Source organism: Phycodurus eques, chromosome 7, assembly GCF_024500275.1.
Source record: "Phycodurus eques isolate BA_2022a chromosome 7, UOR_Pequ_1.1, whole genome shotgun sequence".
NCBI lineage: Eukaryota > Metazoa > Chordata > Actinopteri > Syngnathiformes > Syngnathidae > Phycodurus > Phycodurus eques.
In genome coordinates this window covers 1757501-1775327 of record NC_084531.1, presented here as the reverse complement: position 1 = coordinate 1775327, position 17827 = coordinate 1757501, and the positions used below count along the sequence as shown (strand labels likewise).

The 17827-nt window shown below is 44.0% G+C and overlaps 1 protein-coding gene across 8 annotated transcripts in view; it reads left to right on the top strand.

The window, feature by feature from the left end:
- bcas3 (BCAS3 microtubule associated cell migration factor) overlaps positions 1-17827 on the top strand; it is a 324466-nt gene that overhangs the window by 1295 nt on the left and 305344 nt on the right. For 4 of the 8 annotated variants that reach the window (XM_061680857.1, XM_061680859.1, XM_061680855.1 and 1 more), the window contains exons 2-4: positions 1308-1383; positions 3286-3340; positions 15533-15608. In XM_061680857.1, the coding sequence (XP_061536841.1) occupies positions 1313-1383; positions 3286-3340; positions 15533-15608 (202 nt within the window). In that variant the 5' untranslated portion in view covers positions 1308-1312. Of the gene's footprint in view, positions 1-3; positions 198-556; positions 1220-1307; positions 1384-3285; positions 3341-3682; positions 3745-15532; positions 15609-17827 lie in introns of those variants that run through there. The other 4 variants (XM_061680858.1, XM_061680856.1, XM_061680861.1 and 1 more) reach the window with 4 other exon arrangements.

The following is a 17827-nucleotide window of genomic DNA, read 5'->3' as shown; positions in this document are numbered from 1 at the left end:
CAATTGATCATAACGGAAAATGCATTCGGTTTATTTCGTTGAGGCTGTTTCTCCAGGTTTCCGACGTAAAGCATTATTCGGCGTTGTTTCACGTAGACTTCGCTCGCCTGCACTGGAGTTGTGATTTCAACTCGAAGATGATTCTTGTCACCCTGATACTGCTGCTCAGACGCTTGTACAGTCGAATAAGCCTTTGGGTCAGTGTGATGTATCGTGTTTGTTCCCAGGGGCCACGTGGCACTCACAGAACTGTCTCAGCACGATTGACGCTCGTGGCGATCTTAAGAAACACGAGCACTGGCAACGATAACCGAACTGGCACAATTGGTCTTGGCGCACTGGGATTGCGACGCGCTAACTACACTGCTAGTAACGTTGTGGTCGTCCTACTTTCTTGTCACGCGATATCAGGCCAGCGCCACTCAGCCTCCACAAAGATCACCGATGTCTGTTCATATAAAAAAAAAAGCCGAAAAATGCATGGTCATCGAGGCTTTTGAATTCAAATGATTGTATAAATTAATCCCTTTATTATTTTAGTTTCCTCCCACATCCCCCCCCCCCCCCCCAAAAAAAAAAAAAACACAACAAAAAACATGCTTGGTAGGTTAATTGGCAACTCTAAATTGTCCGTAGGTGCGAATGGTCGTTTGTTTATATGTGCCCTCCGATTGGCTGGCAACCAGTCGAGGGTCTAGCCCGCCTCCTGCCCGATGACAGCTGGGATCGGCTCCGGCACGCCCGCGACCCGCGTGAGGAGAAGCGGCTCAGAAAATGGACGGATGGACCTAGTGCGATGTTTCCCAACCTTGATTGAACCGTGGTACATGTTGGACATGCCCAAAAATTTCCAGGCACACCGCCAAACAAAAATGGAAAATGAAAAAGTGGATACACGGGTTCATTTTGTTGTTGTTGCAAAAAAACAAAGCATTCCAAAAGCTAGAGTGAATACAAATGGGAAACCATCCCCTCTTAAAGACAAAGAAGTGCCAGTTCCGCCACGACACCAGCTCGGAAAGTATGACGGAGTAACCGGTATTGAAGATGATTGGCAAACATCTTTTATATTGTATTTATTCAATATGCAGTCAGATCAATGTGCGTGACACTTTGCTTCATACCACGTTATTTTACAGTTAATTAGATCTTGCATGAATAGATTTTATTTCCTGGGGGCGCCAATGGCCTTTCCATGGAATGGCTCAAATACTATTGAGTAAGGTGCTGCGATCTGCCCCCACAAACATTTGATGGCATCCTGCTTGCTTTAACAACTAACTGTTGTTTTTCCTCCCAAAATACAGATAAAATGGCTTCGGATTCTCCTCGCAGACTGAGTCGCTGTGCTGGAGGGGCATTAGTGCGGGCACAAGCTGCAACGTAAGGACATTTTTTTTTTTTTTTTTTTTTTTACTCGTCCTCTATAAATTAGATTGCTGTTCAATCTGTATGACTGCATTCATCATTGTAGCATTGACACGTTACCAAAAAAATGGCACGTAACATTAACACATTTCGGTTTGTGTTGTGTTGGCCAATGTTGACACTTCTGTGTTGTTCCAAGGTATTGGAATTGTAAACAGAGTGTTCGCGGATATCAGGGGCGGAGCCAGAGAATATGCCGCGGGGTGGCCGGGGATGAGACCAATAGGAGAGATGGTGGCGGAGTGATTTTCGAGTGAGAGCAGCAAGAGATTTTGGGTGGAGTAAACGGCATGGAGAAAATGGAGGAAAAAGTTATTAACGCGGTGTGCCGGTATCCCAGTGTCATGTGCTCTGGGACAGACAAATGTATCATGATGTAATATACAACGGCTGAAACAACAATTTAACACGTCACCATTTTTCTCACTAAATATATTTCCAAAGGTGTTATTGACATGACATTTTCATCAAGTAATCCATACATACAAAGTAGAACAAATTAGCTCAGAAATTAAGTTGTGTGTAAAAATTTGAAATGACACAGGGAATAAGTATTGAACACATGAAGAAAGGGAGGTGCAAAAAGACACGGAAAGCCAAGACCTCACCGAAAATCTATCAAAAACCAAACCGCAATCCAGCCCCTTGTCAGTGCAGATGAATCAGCTGGTTGAGTCCTAATTGATGGCCTACAAAAAGGTCTCATTGCCAAGGTGTGCGTCGAGACGCATCTCATGACGGGTAAGAGCAAAGAGCTGTCTCAAGACCATTGCAAACTAATTGTTGCAAAACATAACGACGGCACTGGTTACAGGCTCATATGGAAGCACGGTTGGGGCCATAATACGTAAGTGGAAAGCCTATCATAGCACCGTAGATTTGCCTCGATCAAGGGCTCCTCGCAAGATTTCTGACAGAGGAGTGCAAAGAATAATCAGAAGCGTTGTCAAAGAGCCAAGGATCACCTATAGGGAGAGCTTCAAAAATACCTGGAATTAGCAGGTACTGTTCAGGAAAACAGTGTGTATGGCACTCCGCCGCCGTGGCCTGTATGCATCCTCAGCTCGCAAGACCCCATTGCTGGAGCGGGCGTGCTGGAGCCTATCCCAGTTATCTTCGGGTAAGAGGCAGGGTCCACCCTGAACTGGACGCCAGCCAATCGCAGGGCGCATAGAAACCAACAACCATTTGCACTCACATTCACACTTACGGCAGGGCCGGCATTTGAACCCCGGTCCTCAGAACTGTGAGGCAGATGTGCTAACTAGTCTTCCACCGTGCCTGTTTCAAATCTGTTTCAAAGAGGAAAAACAAATAAAGCTGCTAGAATAGCCCAGTCAATCACCTGACTTGGATCCAATGGAAAATCTATGGAAAGAACTGAAACTTAAGGTCCATAGAAGAAGCCCACGGAACCTTCAAGATTTGAAGACTGCTTGTGTGGAGGAAAGGGCCAAAATCACACCAGACCAATGCATGCGATTAGTTTCTCCATACAGGAGGCGTCTTGAAGCTGTCATTGCAAACAAAAGGTTTTGTACAAAGTATTAAGTAAATGCCAGTTGGAGTGTTCAATACTTTTTCCCTGTGTCATTTCACATTATTACACGCAACGTAATTTCTGAGCGAATTTGTTCAACTTTATTTGGAAGTGTAGGTTACATGGGTTGTTCCCGACATTTTCATGTCAATAGCCCCTTTGTAAATATACACGGTGAGAAAAATGGTGACGTCATTTAACATGCCACCTTACACTGAATGCGGAAGTGCTGCATGGAAAAAGTCCCTTCCTCTCCTTTAATTGCTTGGTGATCATATGTTGGTATTTTCCATGACAATGGTGTTTTGTTGTCACAGGGAGCAGTCTTACATGGAAAGCGTGGTCACCTTCTTGCAAGATGTCGTCCCTCAGGTAAATGCATACATGCAAATCTGTTGCCTTTCGGCAAAACTTGCCGTTTTGAACTCAAAATAGGCCATTTACGTGTAGAGAGTTTTTTTTTTTTTTCCTGGGGCGGGGGTCGCCGTCGCCGGATAAGTCACAGGAGTTGACGAGACCAGAAAAAACACTTCTGCCGCTTCTGCTGCTAAGACATAACGGTGCTTTGACTCCGTTACAATGATCTAAACGCCGCTTGCTGCTTTTATTGATCAATTATTGCTTATTTATCAACTATTTCGTGCACGAGACCGACTTCGACTTCCGCGCTGTTTCTAATTTCAGCGCTCGTGACGTTGGAGTCGAGTTCACCAATCAAACGACACGAAAGTCACAGGACCTCACACAACATCTTCGATTGGGCTTCCCGGGCATAGGTATTAAAACTAGATTAAGCCAGCCCGGCTGATTGTCGTGCCTCCGTGGCGGACATTTTGGGAAGGTCGTCGTTACCGTGGAGTCTGACTGCGCGCTACACTTGTTTACATTAGACGAACAAAAACAACAGCTTCCACGTATTGTAGTATTTGTCTGGCACCAGCTGCCCAAACGTGGATATATATATATATTTTTTTAATTGTTTGCTCTATTTACTCAGTACTTGAGTTATTATTTCACATTTAATTTTTTACTCCTCCTCTTCTACTCTTACTTGAGTACAATATTTGGCTACTCTACCCACCTGTGGAGCAGACATCCTCCATTGCTACTCTTACATTTAAGCAACATTTTTGCTCATCAGATCAGCCAGTGTCATATTTGTTGCACTGGTCTTTTGTATTTTCGCGTTGAGGTGCTCTGGGTTGTTTGCCTGGTTGCCGGTCCCAGCGGAACCGCGAAGCACACGTAGCATCTGCAACAAGAGCTGATCCGCAAGTACATCTTGTATTAATTAGGAAACGTGACAACAATTATCTAATTAGTTTACAGATGTTAATGTTAAATGTATGAAGTGACGGAGTTATGTTAGGGATTATGTCACAAGACAGAATGAACTAACTTCAAATTCAGAAATGGCCAATAAAAACAGAAAAATACTGTACTGAATATTTTCCTGGAGGATGCATTTGGGATGAGCCTTTGAAGTTGGTAATGGTGAAAAAAAAGTGAAACAGACAATGATTTTAGTCAATTCTTTTTCAAAATGAGAGTGCTTAAAGAGCATGATGCTATTCATGTGGCTCAAGCATCAGGTGCAGGCGGAGATGAGGCCTGGGTCAAGTTGGAGGCCAGAACAAAAACAGCAAAGAAATGAGGCAAATTTAATTTTAATCTTACATTTGTATATCAACATGTACAACCCCAATTCCAATGAAGTTGGGACGTTGTGTTAAACAGAACACAATTATTTGCAAATCCTGTTCAACCTATATTTACTTGAATACACTACAAAGATTTAATGTTTAAACTGATGCACTTTATTGTTTTTAGCAAATAATGATTAACTTAGAATTTTAGGGCTGCAACTCGTTCCAGAAAAGCTGGGACTGGTGGCAAAAAAGACTGAGAAAGTTACATACAGGTTTTGGAGAAGCATATGCTGCCATCCAAGCAACGTCTTTTTCATGGACGCCCCCGCTTATTTCAGCAAGACAATGCCAAACCACATCCTGCACGTGTTACAACAGCCTGGCTTCGTCGTAAAAGAGTGCGGGTGCCTACAGTCCAGACCTGTCTTCCATTGAAAATGTGTGGCGTATTATGAAGCGTAAAATACGACAACGCAGACCCCGGACTGTTGAACAGCTGAAGCTGTACATCAAGCAAGAATGGGCAAGAATTCCACCTACAAAGCTTCAACAATTAGTGTCCTCAATTCCCAAACGTTTATTGAATGTTGTTAAAAGAAAAGGTGATGTAACACAGTGGTAATGTGTAAAATTAAAATTTAAGGATTATTTGCTAAAAACAATCAAGTTTATAGATTTCAACATGAAATATCTTGTCTTTGTAGTGTATTCAATTCAATACAGGTTGAACATGATTTGCAAATCATTGTATTCTGTTTTTATTGATGTTTAACACAACGTCCCAACTTCATTGGTATTGGGGTTGTAAGTCACTGATCATCGCCTCCCGAGTGGTGAAGAAGCGACACTTCTTACCATGCATCTTACAATTATCAGGAAGGGAAGATGAGGAGTGGCTAGGCGAAGACGATGTCAGACCCATGCTAGTTGCTCAGTTATCGTGTCACGCAGCCGCAAAACCTCACAATAATTGATTTGGTGAAACTATATACTTGTCACATAGGTCTGGCTGGAACCATGTTTTCGTGGAGAGAAACCAACTTTGAACCACAAAACAACCGGCCAATTTAGTGTTTAGAGATATAAATATAAAATAATACACTTCCACATAGGATGTCACGTCTGAAACGGAAATCAGAATCAGAATCATCTTTATTTGCCAAGTATGTCCAAAGAACACAAGGAATTGGTCTCCGGTAGTTGGAGCCGCTCTAGTACGACAACAGACAGTCAATTTACAGAACACTTGGAGACAGAAAGACACTGACAAAAAAAAAAAAAACAGTCACTGAGCAGTAAAGGGTTGCTCGTTATCTGGTAATGGCGGTACATTTTTTTTTGTTTTGACAATTGTGCAAAAAGATGCAGAGTCCTCTAGCACTTCGAGCAGTTCGAAGGACTCATATTGCAATTGTCCGGTACAATGACCATGGTGCAAAGGGCGCCGAGACTTCAAGGAGTGGATGCGGTTTAAAGTGACGAGTAGTGCGATCATCTGGGACAATGTTGGTTGCGCAAATGTTACAGATACTCCTCAGTCAGTGTGCAAATGGAGCAGATGCTTCTCTGGCATGAGTGGCCAGTATTGGTCAACAACAGATATGCAAATAGTGCAGCGTGGCGAGACTACTACAGTGAGTGCATGAGTAATATATAATTGGCCCCACAGAAATGTGACAACAAACTCAAGACAAAAAATTGCCAGCATGTTGTAATGGAATTGTAGATTAGGGGTTTAAGAAGTTGATCGCAAGAGTGAATAAGCTGTTGGAATGTCTCCGAGTTCTAATTTGCATTGATCGGTAGCGCCTACCTGAGGGAAGGAGCTGGAAGAGCTGGTGTGGAGGGTTCGAGAGGATTTTGCACGCCCTTGTCTTAGTTCTTCGTGCAAGTCCTCAATGGTTGGTAGGGGGGTACCGACAATCCTTTCAGCAGTTTTGATTGTCCGTTGCAGTCGGAGTTTGTCCTTCTTTGAAGCAGCACCAAACCAGACTGTGATGGAACTCGTCACCGTCCTTCATGAGGCCGATGACAGTGGTGTCATCTGCAAACTTCAGGAGTTTCACAGTCGGGTTCGCTGAGGAGCAGTCGTTCGTGTAGAGAGAGAAGAGCAGCGGAGAGAGGACGCAACCTTGGGGCGCCCCAGTGCTGATGCTGCGTGTGGATGAGGTGGCCTCCCCCAGCCTGACCTGCTGTGTCCTGCCCGTCAGAAAGCTGTAAATCCACTGGCAGATGGCAGGTGAGACGATGAGCTGGAGAAGCTTGGATGTAAGGAGTTCAGGGATGATGGTGTTGAACGCTGAGCTGAAGTCCACGAACAGGATCCTCGCGTAGGTCCCTTCACTGTCGAGGTGTTCTAGGATGAAGTGCAGTCCCATGTTGACTGCATCATCCGCAGACCTGTTCGCTTGGTAGGCAAACTGCAGGGGGTCCAGCAGGGGACCTGTGACACTCTTGAGGTGGTCCAGCACGACACGTTCAATGGAATTCATGACCACAGATGTCAAAGCGACAGGCCTGTAGTCATTCAGACCCGAGATTGCAGGTTTCTTGGGGACTGGAATGATGGTGGAGCGTTTGAAACAGGATGGAACTTTGCACAGTTCCAGATATCTATTGAAGAGCTGAGTGAAGACTGGAGCGAGCTGGTCCACTCAAATTTTGAGGCAGGATGGGGACACATGCTCCGGGCCTGCCGCTTTGTTAATCTTTTGTTGTTTGAAGATGCGTCTCACATCCTGTTCAGAATCAGAATCATCTTTATTTGCCAAGCATGGATGGTTAACGCAGAAGTCAGAGCTGTGATTGTGGTCGAGGGTGCGGCCGGGTGGGTGTGTGGTGTGAAACTGTCCTTTTCACACGCTGTCTGCCATCTGCCCTGAACAGTGAAAACCTGTATTCATCCGTGAAGAGAACACCTCTTCAACGTGCCAGACGCCATCGAATGTGAGCATTCGCCCACTCAAGTCGGTTACGACGACAAACTGCAGTCAGGTCGAGACCCCGATGAGGGCGACGAGCATGCAGATGAGCTTCCCTGAGACGGTTTCTGACAGTTTGTGCAGAAATTCTTTGGGTATGCAAACCGATTGTTGCAGCAGCTATTTGGTTACACGTGGTCTGCGGTTGTGAGGCCGGTCGGACGTACTGCCAAATTGTCTGAAACGCCTTTGGAGACGGCTTATGGTAGAGAAATGAACATTCAATTCACGGGCAAAAGCTCTGGTGGACTTTCCTGCAGTCAGCATACCAATTGCACGCTCCCTCAGAACTCGCAACATCTGTGGCATTGTGCTGTGTGATAAAACTCCACATTTCAGAGTGGCCTCTTATTGTGGCCACCCTATGGTACACCCGTGCAATAATCATGCTGTCGAATCAGCATCTTGATATGCCACACCTGTGAGGTGGGATCGATTATCTAAAAAAAAGGAGAAATGCTTACTAACACAGATTTAGACAGATTTGTGAACAAGATGAGAAGAAGTAGTTCTCTGCATTTTAACCCATCACAGTGAACACATATTCATATTTGAGGGAAATGGCCTTTTGTGCATGGAGAAAACGTTTTAGATCTTGGAGTCCAGCTCATGAGAAATGGGAGGAAAAACAAAAGTGTTGCGTTTATATTTTTGTTCAGTGTATGTGACACATGCAACGGACATATTTTGTGCTGTCCTTCCATCTCTTGAAAATCGAGTTTTGTCGCCATGGCCTAAAGAGAGTAATTCACATCAGACTTACCAAGAATATGATTGAACTGAAGCATTTTATTAAAGAGGAATATTCAAAGTTCCTCCTGACCGTTTTGCACAATGATCTGCAGGAAATGTTTGGTTGAGGTCAACCACTTATTCAATCCAAAGGTTCTCATGCATTTTCCACCCTGACTTGATGTTCTGTTCAGTTGAAACATGGCAACAAAGTGTGGTATTAGTTTAAGACAACGGTCTTATTGTTGCGACTTAGATGAATAACAGATCACGTTATGACCAATTTATTCAGGCATTTTAAACAGTGGTACCGTGGCCTACAAGTTTCATTTGTTCCATTCTCAAGATCAAAACTCAAGCGAATAATTTTTTCCCATAGAAATGATTTCAAATGCCTTTAATTCATTCCAGATGCCCCCAAAATGTGTTGCTTTTTCAAATAAAGCAAACCGTACTGTCGAAACAATACGTAGTGAAAGATTGTGAAATAGAATGTCAAGAAATAAACTTCATCACGTGTAATCAAGCTGGAACGCACATGCACGCACACACACGCACACACACACACACACACACACACGAATATTTGTCTGTTGGATGTATGCCTTTTAGCGGGCACGTGCACACACAGCCACCACAACTCAAGCATCTGCCCTTTTACCTTGAACCAAAAAAAGTGCCCTTTTTACTCCACTGCTTTTTTTCCCTCCCTTTATTCATCCATATTTAAAATAATAAGAATAATAATTACCATCTCTGTCATTCATTTTCCCCAAAGAGTGTAGTTATCTGACAGACATGTATTTGAGTCCTTGGGAGAATTGTACATATGCTCCTGTCATGCCTCCAGCCCCCCAGCTTCTCCTTCCAAAAGCCTGTCATTTGAACAGGGGTGTGTTGACTTTTTATATCCAGTGTCGCCTCCCTCTACCTCCTTTTTTAAAGTTGTATTATTAACTCATTTAGTGCCAAACACGTATTAATACGTAGTTTCCGTTTCTTCACGGGAAGTGGGAGAGGACACTGATGTACCTCGCCACAAAGATTCAAAAGCCCACTAATAGCGAAAGCGCCAGCAGAGGGCCAGCGATTCACCATTTTTAGATTTGACACGCAGCACTGTAAACCTGACCTGCGCTGTAGAGCGGCGCGGACAGGCTGGAAGTCGGACGAGCTGAAGCTCTTTTGTCTCACTCTGAGAGAAAAGTATATGTAAAGTATTCACAGAATATGTATTGTGGTTGTGAGCACAATTGTGTGTTTGTCGCTCAAAATCCTCAAAAACAGCTGGCACCCAGGGGGTTTTCTTTTCTGAAAACGGCTGGCACTAAATGAGTTAACTGTGTTTGATTGTGTTCACAGAAAGAAATGCATCCGTTAAATACATACTGCTCTTTTTCTTAATTGTATGAATCATTTTGCCGATGGATGCCCTTTTTTTTGGCTCAAGCACATGCCCTCAAAAATGTCTGTGCACGTGCCTGCTTATAAGGGCCTTTGCCTTGTGAGTGACAGGAACTGGAGTGAAGTGGGCTGGTTACTTTGCGTGTGAGCCTCTTGCTGCTCTTTTCGTGTGTTTTCTTACTTTGTATTTGTGTATTTGACCGTTTGTCCTGTTTAAATAAACTTGAAAGTGAAAATGCCTCGGTGACTGCGGCTGTCCGTGCTTACATACGAGGGCATGACAGGTTTTTAATTACAATTTTTTTTCTTTTCACTCGAGTGACCGCATACAGTAGCTGAAGCTTGCTCAGATGTCAAATTATGGCTTGCAACACAAAGTAAAAAAATCAACCAAACGATGGCTCATAAGTCGAAAGATTCCAAAGTACTCATAAGTGTAACAACAACAACAATCTCATCCTAAATGTGGAGAAAACCAAGGAGATTGTTGTGGACTTCAGGAGAGCGCATTCCCAGAATGCTCCCCTGAACATCGATGGTGCTGCGGTGGAGAGAGTATGCAGCACCAATTTCCTGGGAGTGCACATCACCGAGGACCTCTCCTGGACCAGCAACACCTCATCACTGGCCAAGAAAGCTCACTCTAATACACACTTAATATGGTCTTGCGGGCCAAATATAATTACATCGTGGGCCAAATTTGGCCCCCGGGCCTGAGTTCGACATATATGATCTAGCCCAACTGCATCACTGTGTGGTATGGAGCCTGCACCGCATCCTGCCGCAAGACTCTCCATCGCATAGTGAGGGCAGCTGAGAAGATCATTGGAACCTCTCTTGCCTCCCTCCAGGACATTTAGAGCACCCGCCTCACCCGCATTGCAAGGGATGCAACCCATCCATCACACAGCCTCTTCAGTCTGCCCCATCAGGGAGGAGACTGCGGAGTCTGCAGGCCAGGACGAGCTGACTCAAAGACAGTTTTATTCATCAGGCCGTCAGGAATATGAACTCTGCCCACTCTACCTCTTCTGTCCTCTGCCCACCTGAACTCTGAACTCCTGAACCCTGAACACCTGGGGCCTCATGTACAAAGACTTGCGTGGATTTCCTTCTGAAACATGGCGTACGCTCAAATCCAGAAAACGTCGTACGCACCAAAATATTCAGACGTATGAATCTGTGTGTACAAATGCAGCCCTATGGTGGGCACAAGTCAGTGCAAACTGTAGGCCGGTCCCAAGCCCGGATAAATGCAGAGAGTTGCGTCAGGAAGGGCATCCGGCTTAAAACCTTGCCAAACAAATAGGAGCGTTCATCCAAAGAATTCCATACCGGATTGGTCGTGGCCCAGGTTAACAATGTCCGCCACCGGCGCCGTCAACCTGCGAGGCGCCGTTGGAAATTCGGCTACTGTGGGTCGAAGTCGAAGAAGAAGAAGAAGAAGAGCTGGAAAGCGGGTTCTTCGCCAGAAAGAGAAGAGGAAAAAGCACAGAGCCTCGAACTGAATGTGGGGACTTTGAATGTTGGGACTATGACAGGAAAATCTCGGGAGTTGGTTGACATGATGATTAGGAGAAAGGTTGATATTTTGTGTGTCCAGGAGACCAGGTGGAAACGCAGTAAGGCTGGAAGTTTAGGGGCAGGGTTGAAATTATTTGACCATGGTGTAGATGGGAAGAGAAATGGAGTCGGGGTTATTTTAAAAGAAGATTTGGCGAAGAATGTCTTGGAGGTGAAAAGAGTATAAGATCGAGTGACGAGGCTGAAAGTTGAAATTGAGGGTGTTATGTGTAATGTGATTAGTGGCTATGCCCCACAGGTAGGATGTGACCTAGAGGTGAAAGAGAAATTCTGGAAGGAGCTGGACGAAGTAGTTCTTAGCATCCCAGACAGAGAGAGAGTCGTAATTGGTGCATATTGTATTGGACATGAAAATGAGAGAGAAGGGAGAGTAGAAGAGGCAAGTGTGGTGGACCAGGAAGTGGCAATGATTAGTAAGGAGGAAGTTAGAAAGGCATTAAAGAGGATGGAAAATGGAAAGGCAGTTGGTGCTGATGACATTCCTATGGAGGTATGGAAGCATCTAGGAGAGGCGGCTGTGGAGTTTTTGACCAATAGAATTCTAGTGCTTGAGAAGATGCCTGAGGAATGGAGGAAAAGTGTACTGGTGCCCATTTTTAAGAACAAAGGTGATGTGCAGAGCTGTGGGAACTATCGAGGAATAAAGTTGATGAGCCACACAATGAAGTGATGGGAAAGAGTAGTGGAGGCAAGACTCAGGACAGAAGTGAGTATTTGCAAGCAACAGTATGGTTTCATGCCTAGAAAGAGTACCACAGATGCATTATTTGCCTTGAGGATGTTGATGGAAAAGTACAGAGAAGGTCAGAAGGAGCTCCATTGTGTCTTTGTAGATCTAGAGAAACCCTATGACAGAGTACCCAGAGAGGAACTGTGGTACTGCATGCGGAAGTCTGGAGTGGCAGAGAAGTATGTTAGAATAATACAGGACATGTACGAGGGCAGCAGAACAGCGGTGAGGCGTGCTGTAGGCGTGACAGACGAATTTAAGGTGGAGGTGGGACTGCATCAGGGATCAACCCTGAGCCCCTTCCTTTTTGCAGTGGTGATGGATAGGCTGACAGATGAGGTTAGACTGGAATCCCCGTGGACCATGATGTTTGCAGCTGACATTGTGATCAGCAGTGAAAGCATGGAGCAGCTGGAGGAACAGTTAGAAAGATGGAGGTATGCACTGGAAAGAAGAGGAATGAAGATTCGCCGAAGTTAGCTCGCAGTGACCAGGTTGGATAAAATTAGAAATGAGCTCATCAGAGGGACAGCCAAGGTTCGATGTTTTGGAGACAAAGTTAGAGAGAGCAGACTTCGATGGTTTGGACACATCCAGAGGGGAAATAGTGAGTATGTTGGTAGAAGGATGATGAAGATTGAGCTGCCAGGCAAGAGAGCTAGAGGACGACCAAAGAGAAGGTTGATGGATGTCGTGAGGGAAGACATGAGGGCAGTTGGTGTTCGAGAGGAGGATGCAGGAGATAGACTGACATGGAAAAGGATGACGTGCTGTGGCGACCCCTAACGGGACAAGCCCAAAGGAAAAGAAGAAGAAGAATCTGTGTGTACGCATGAATTCAAGCACATTTCCTTAGTACATCCCAATCAACGTGGAAATGAGCGCGCATGTTGGCGTAGCAGACCACTCCCTGTCCACGCCCACATGCAAATATGCAAATCATATTTAAATGAAGGCGGCACGGTGGCCGACTGGTTGGAGCGTCAGCTTCACAGTTCTGAGGACCCGGGTTCAGTCCCCGGCCCCGCCTGTATGGAGTTTGCATGTTCTCCCCGTGCCTGCGTGGCTTTTCTCCGGGCACTCCGGTTTCCTCCCACATCCCAAGAACATGCATTAATTGGAGACTCTAAAATTGTCCATAGGTGTGACTGTGAGTGTGAATGGTTGTTTGTTTGTATGTGCCCTGCGATTGGCTGGCAACCAGTTGAGGGTGTACCCCCCCTCCTGCCCGATGGCAGCCGGGATAAGCTCCAGCACGCCTGCGAGCCTAGTGAGGAGAAGCGGCTCAGAAAATGGATGGATGGATATTTAAATGAACCCTGCACCTGAGATCCCGATCCCTGCATGATCAGGAAATAAAGGAAAATGAGCAAGGTAATGAAGAATGGGAAGTTGCTCAATGAAGTGGAGGTGTGCAAGAAAATCCTCTTTGGCACGCTGTCCTCCGGCGTTAACAACAAGTGAAAGAGGAGCGAATGGGACGGACCGTGTGCGGCTGTCAATGCTGTGGGGTCGGAACAGCCCACACACGCTGAACTAAAAAAGAAGCGGTCAGACATTAAGGTGCATGTGAAGCGGACGACAGCTGCCCACCGCCAAAGTGGGGCCAAAAAAAGGCGGTAGAATCACGCTGCAATCATGCGTGACGCTGCTCTCTCAGGGGTGATGGGAGGACACGTGGCTGACTATGATCACCCCACAAGGTTAATTCCATGTATTTTTTTAGAACTCCTAACAAATGTGTTCATACAGTAACCTACACTCAGCCCTGTGAGATAAAGGTTCACGCGTCAATGTTGTATGTGTGCTATTTGTAATAAATCTTTGGAATTCAAATAGAAGCACATCAGCATATCAAAGAGGATATCAAAAACTTTGACTCCTTTTTGATAACTCAGTTTATTATTTAAATACACAGGAGAGGACACGTACACTAAAAAAACCCCCCCAAAAAACGGTTGCACGTGATTAAAAGGTTAAAATGACATTTACCCCCCTTCTAAAAAAATTTCATTTTAACACATTTTAATCATGTGCAACTGATGTCAAATTAAGTAAATTCAAAGGACTCTTTTTTTGCTTTGTTTTGTTTATTTATATTATTATTCCCCCCCCCAGTGCATGTGATGGAGACACAAAGCGATTGTGAGGGCAATAGGCGGCATAAATTATCACCTCGATCAATTAATGGGCGTCCCTACAAATATCAGTGATTCATTAAATACACTGGTGAACAAGTGAATTCCGAGTCCTTGCATCTTTTACGTTGTTGAAATCAAAAGTTGTCGGGCATGAATTATTCATCAGTGCTAATTGTTCATGTGTCTCTGATGTGGAGACTTATTTATTATAACAGTTTCCCAGCATCACCTCCAAGTGTCGCCAAAGCACCAAAAGCTGCAGAAACGTGCGTACGCCAGCCATGCAGTTGGCGCGAGGCACCGCACATTTCCACGGTCATGTCACTCTTGATACATCCGAACTTTGCCGTGAAAAAGAACGGACGCCGCGTTTTTGTGCGTATGCACTTTTTGTACACACACACCAGCCACTTTAGCAGCATTGGGGTTTTGTCATCTAATTTATGTCTTATTTGCCTTTGTTGTCTGACCTTGACTATGTTGCACACGTCACCTGATTTTTGATATTTGCACATTCAATTAATAATTTTGATACTGTATATACCATAGTTTTATTTCGCGTTTTATATTGTTATTATTTGTACTGTCTTTTGTAGCACCGCGGCCCTTGTGTCCCGTAATTTCAATCCTCTGGATGTGTTACGCATATTGAAGAATTGATAATAAAAGCACCTTGTATTTTCCTTTAATGCATGGTTTTTTCCCCAGTCTTGGTATAAACCATATATAGAAATGGAGACGAAAAGAAAAAAATATGCAGAAATCCAGATTAATTCCAAAGGGTTCACATACCTTGTCTTGCGTCTATATTTATTGTATCTCACAAAGGTTCGTACACCCTTACGATTTTGTAAATATTTTGTCTTTATCGGACAACACTGAAGAAATGACACTGCTACAATGTAAAGCAGTCTGTACAGTTTGTATAACAGTGTAAATTTACTGTCTCCTCAAAATAACCCAACACACACCAATTCATAACGAAACTGCTGGCAACAAAAGTGAGTACACCCCAAAGTGAAAATGAAGAATTCATCCAATTTTCATGCGTATTATGCAAATGTTCCTTGTTTTAGGTTGCATATTTTGGAGCGAAACCACTTCCATATGACAAACCAAGGGTTTTCAAAGTTTTTGGGGCCAAACAATGAACTCTCTTTTTCTACTCAAGCTTATTAAAAATGTTTACTACCATCTATTCTGCTCGAGGCCATATGAAATATAACTTTTATAGATTACCATTGGTGTGCAAATAAATAAATATTCAGATGCTAAAATGTTTTCAAGTTATCCACCTAACTGTCCTGTTGTTTTGTGTAAAACTTTGGCCTTTTCAACTGTAGGCTTACTCTGGGGGTCTGCAAACGGATGAAAAGGAGAAAGTCATTTGGGTTCGTTTTGAGAAGGCCAACATCAATGGTATGTCAACAAAACTTGCCACTGTTGCCATTGTTCTGAATTCAGTTGAGTTCACATGATCATCCATAATTAACACAATTATTTTGTAATTTTTTTTTAAATGTAGATGAACATATTCTGCTTTGTTTACCAGATTTTCTAGTGTTTGGCCTTTAAATAGTTCAAGCCCCAATTTCAGAGAAGTTGGGATGTTGTGTTAAACTGTAAAAAATTAAAATAGAATACAGTGATTTGCAAATCCTTTTCAACCAAGATTCAATTGAATACACTTCGAAGACAAAATATTTAATGTTAAAACTGGTGACATATTGTTTTTTGCAAATATTCTCTCATTTTTTTGATAACTTTCTTTATTGGAAAACATTTCACAAGTGCAATCAAGCCTTGCATCCAAAGAAATTTTTCTTTTCACCCTTTACATTCCTCCCCAAACCCATCCACAGAAGGAGCTTAACAAATATTCACAGAATGTAACAACACAAAACAATGAAAAATAAGCAAATAACCGCAACACACCACTAATAAACAATAAAAAACAGTGAGATAGATAAATAATCATCAAAATAAATAAATGACTAAAATTAAAAAAAGGAGTAAGTAGCGGGTCTCAGTCGTCTCAATCAGGCAGAGTTGTTAAAGCTTCTATATGACTCAGACGAGGCGCCCACGTCTCATCAAAAGCGGTCACGGAACCCTTGAGGGTAAACCGAAGTTTCTCATGTTTGATGGAGAGGAGTAGCTCCTTTATCCACCTATTGTGAGAAGGAGGTCGAGGAAGTTTCCAGTTAAGGAGTATAAGTCGTCTTGCCAACAAGGTGGAAAAGGCAAGAACTGTCTGCAAAGGTTTTGAAGCCACTGGACGCAAGGGGGCACCAAACAAAGCCAAAAAAGGTTCCGAAGAGAGATCACCTCCATATACTGTACAAAGTGTACTCAAAGTCTCTGACCAAAATGTGGGAAGCCTGGGACAGGACCAAAACATGCGAGCATGTTCTGCTGGAGGCAACTTCCACCTTTTACAGGCGTAAGTCCAATTGGAAACAATCAGAGATAGTGTAATGCGTCTCGTGCACAACTTTACACTGTAAAAGGCCGTGCTTTGCATAGATGTAGGAGGAATGAAGCAACCGTAAACACCTGTTGCCAGTACTCGTCAGGCATCAACGCACTCATTTCTCTCTCCCTGGATTCTCTGAGAGCAGAAGACGGGCTTGCTGACGCAGTACCAAGGAGACTCTAAAAATGTTCGAAATCTGACAGTTCTCTCCTGGATCAAGAGCTAATAACAAGTCGATCAAAGTTTCGGGTGGGTGACTTGGGAATATGAGATTCTGAGTCCGAATAAAGTGCCGTGCCTGAAAGAAACTGAATTGGTGGAAGTTAGGAAAGCCAAATTTCCTGGAGCATTCAGAGAAAGACATAAAAGTCCCGTGATCGTGCAGCGTCCTTGAGTTTGGTTATACCTTTGTTAAACCAAGCCTGGAAGGTCACATCTGTGCATGAAGGTAGAAATAAATGATGATGTACTATCAGAGCAAGGTCCGAGGCCCTGTGAAGATCCGAGCTCTTTCTAATCTGACCCCAAATTTTAACCGTGGTAGTTACAACTGGGTTGGAAGAAAGGTTGGAAGTTGTCAAAGGGAGTTGAGAGCAGACCAAAGAGTGGTGGGAGAGTCTAGAAGATAACCCTAACCCATATCTACCCACACGGGGCGTGTTGCTATCAGTCCAATTGAAAGGTTTGTGAATATTGCAGGGCCAATTGTAATGTAAAGTATTAAGCCAAAGGCCAAACCACCCAGAACCTTGGGGAGTTGCAACACAGTCCTAATTTGTGGCGATCTATTCCCCCAAATAAACAAACTTATCAATTGATCGAGTGATCTGAAAAGAGCCTTCTTCATGAGCACAGGGGTATGTGTTGTAACGGAACCACGGGCAACCAGATGGCACCGACCCCCCCGACCTCTGATAGTTCTGCATTCCCGCCTTCTCCCTCACGGAGACAGACGGTCATAAGGATGCCGAATTGATCTCACCCGGAACCTTAAACTAATTGACACTTCCCCGAAAAACCTGGGCTACCACTCATCAAAGACCCCCGGTGGTGCGCAGGCCAAGAGACCGACCAAAAGTTTGAAAACCCGCTGGTCAGAGTAATTTCAAAAGAAAAGTTCAAAGAAGAATTTGCTCTTTTGACCTGGGACAAGTGATGAAAT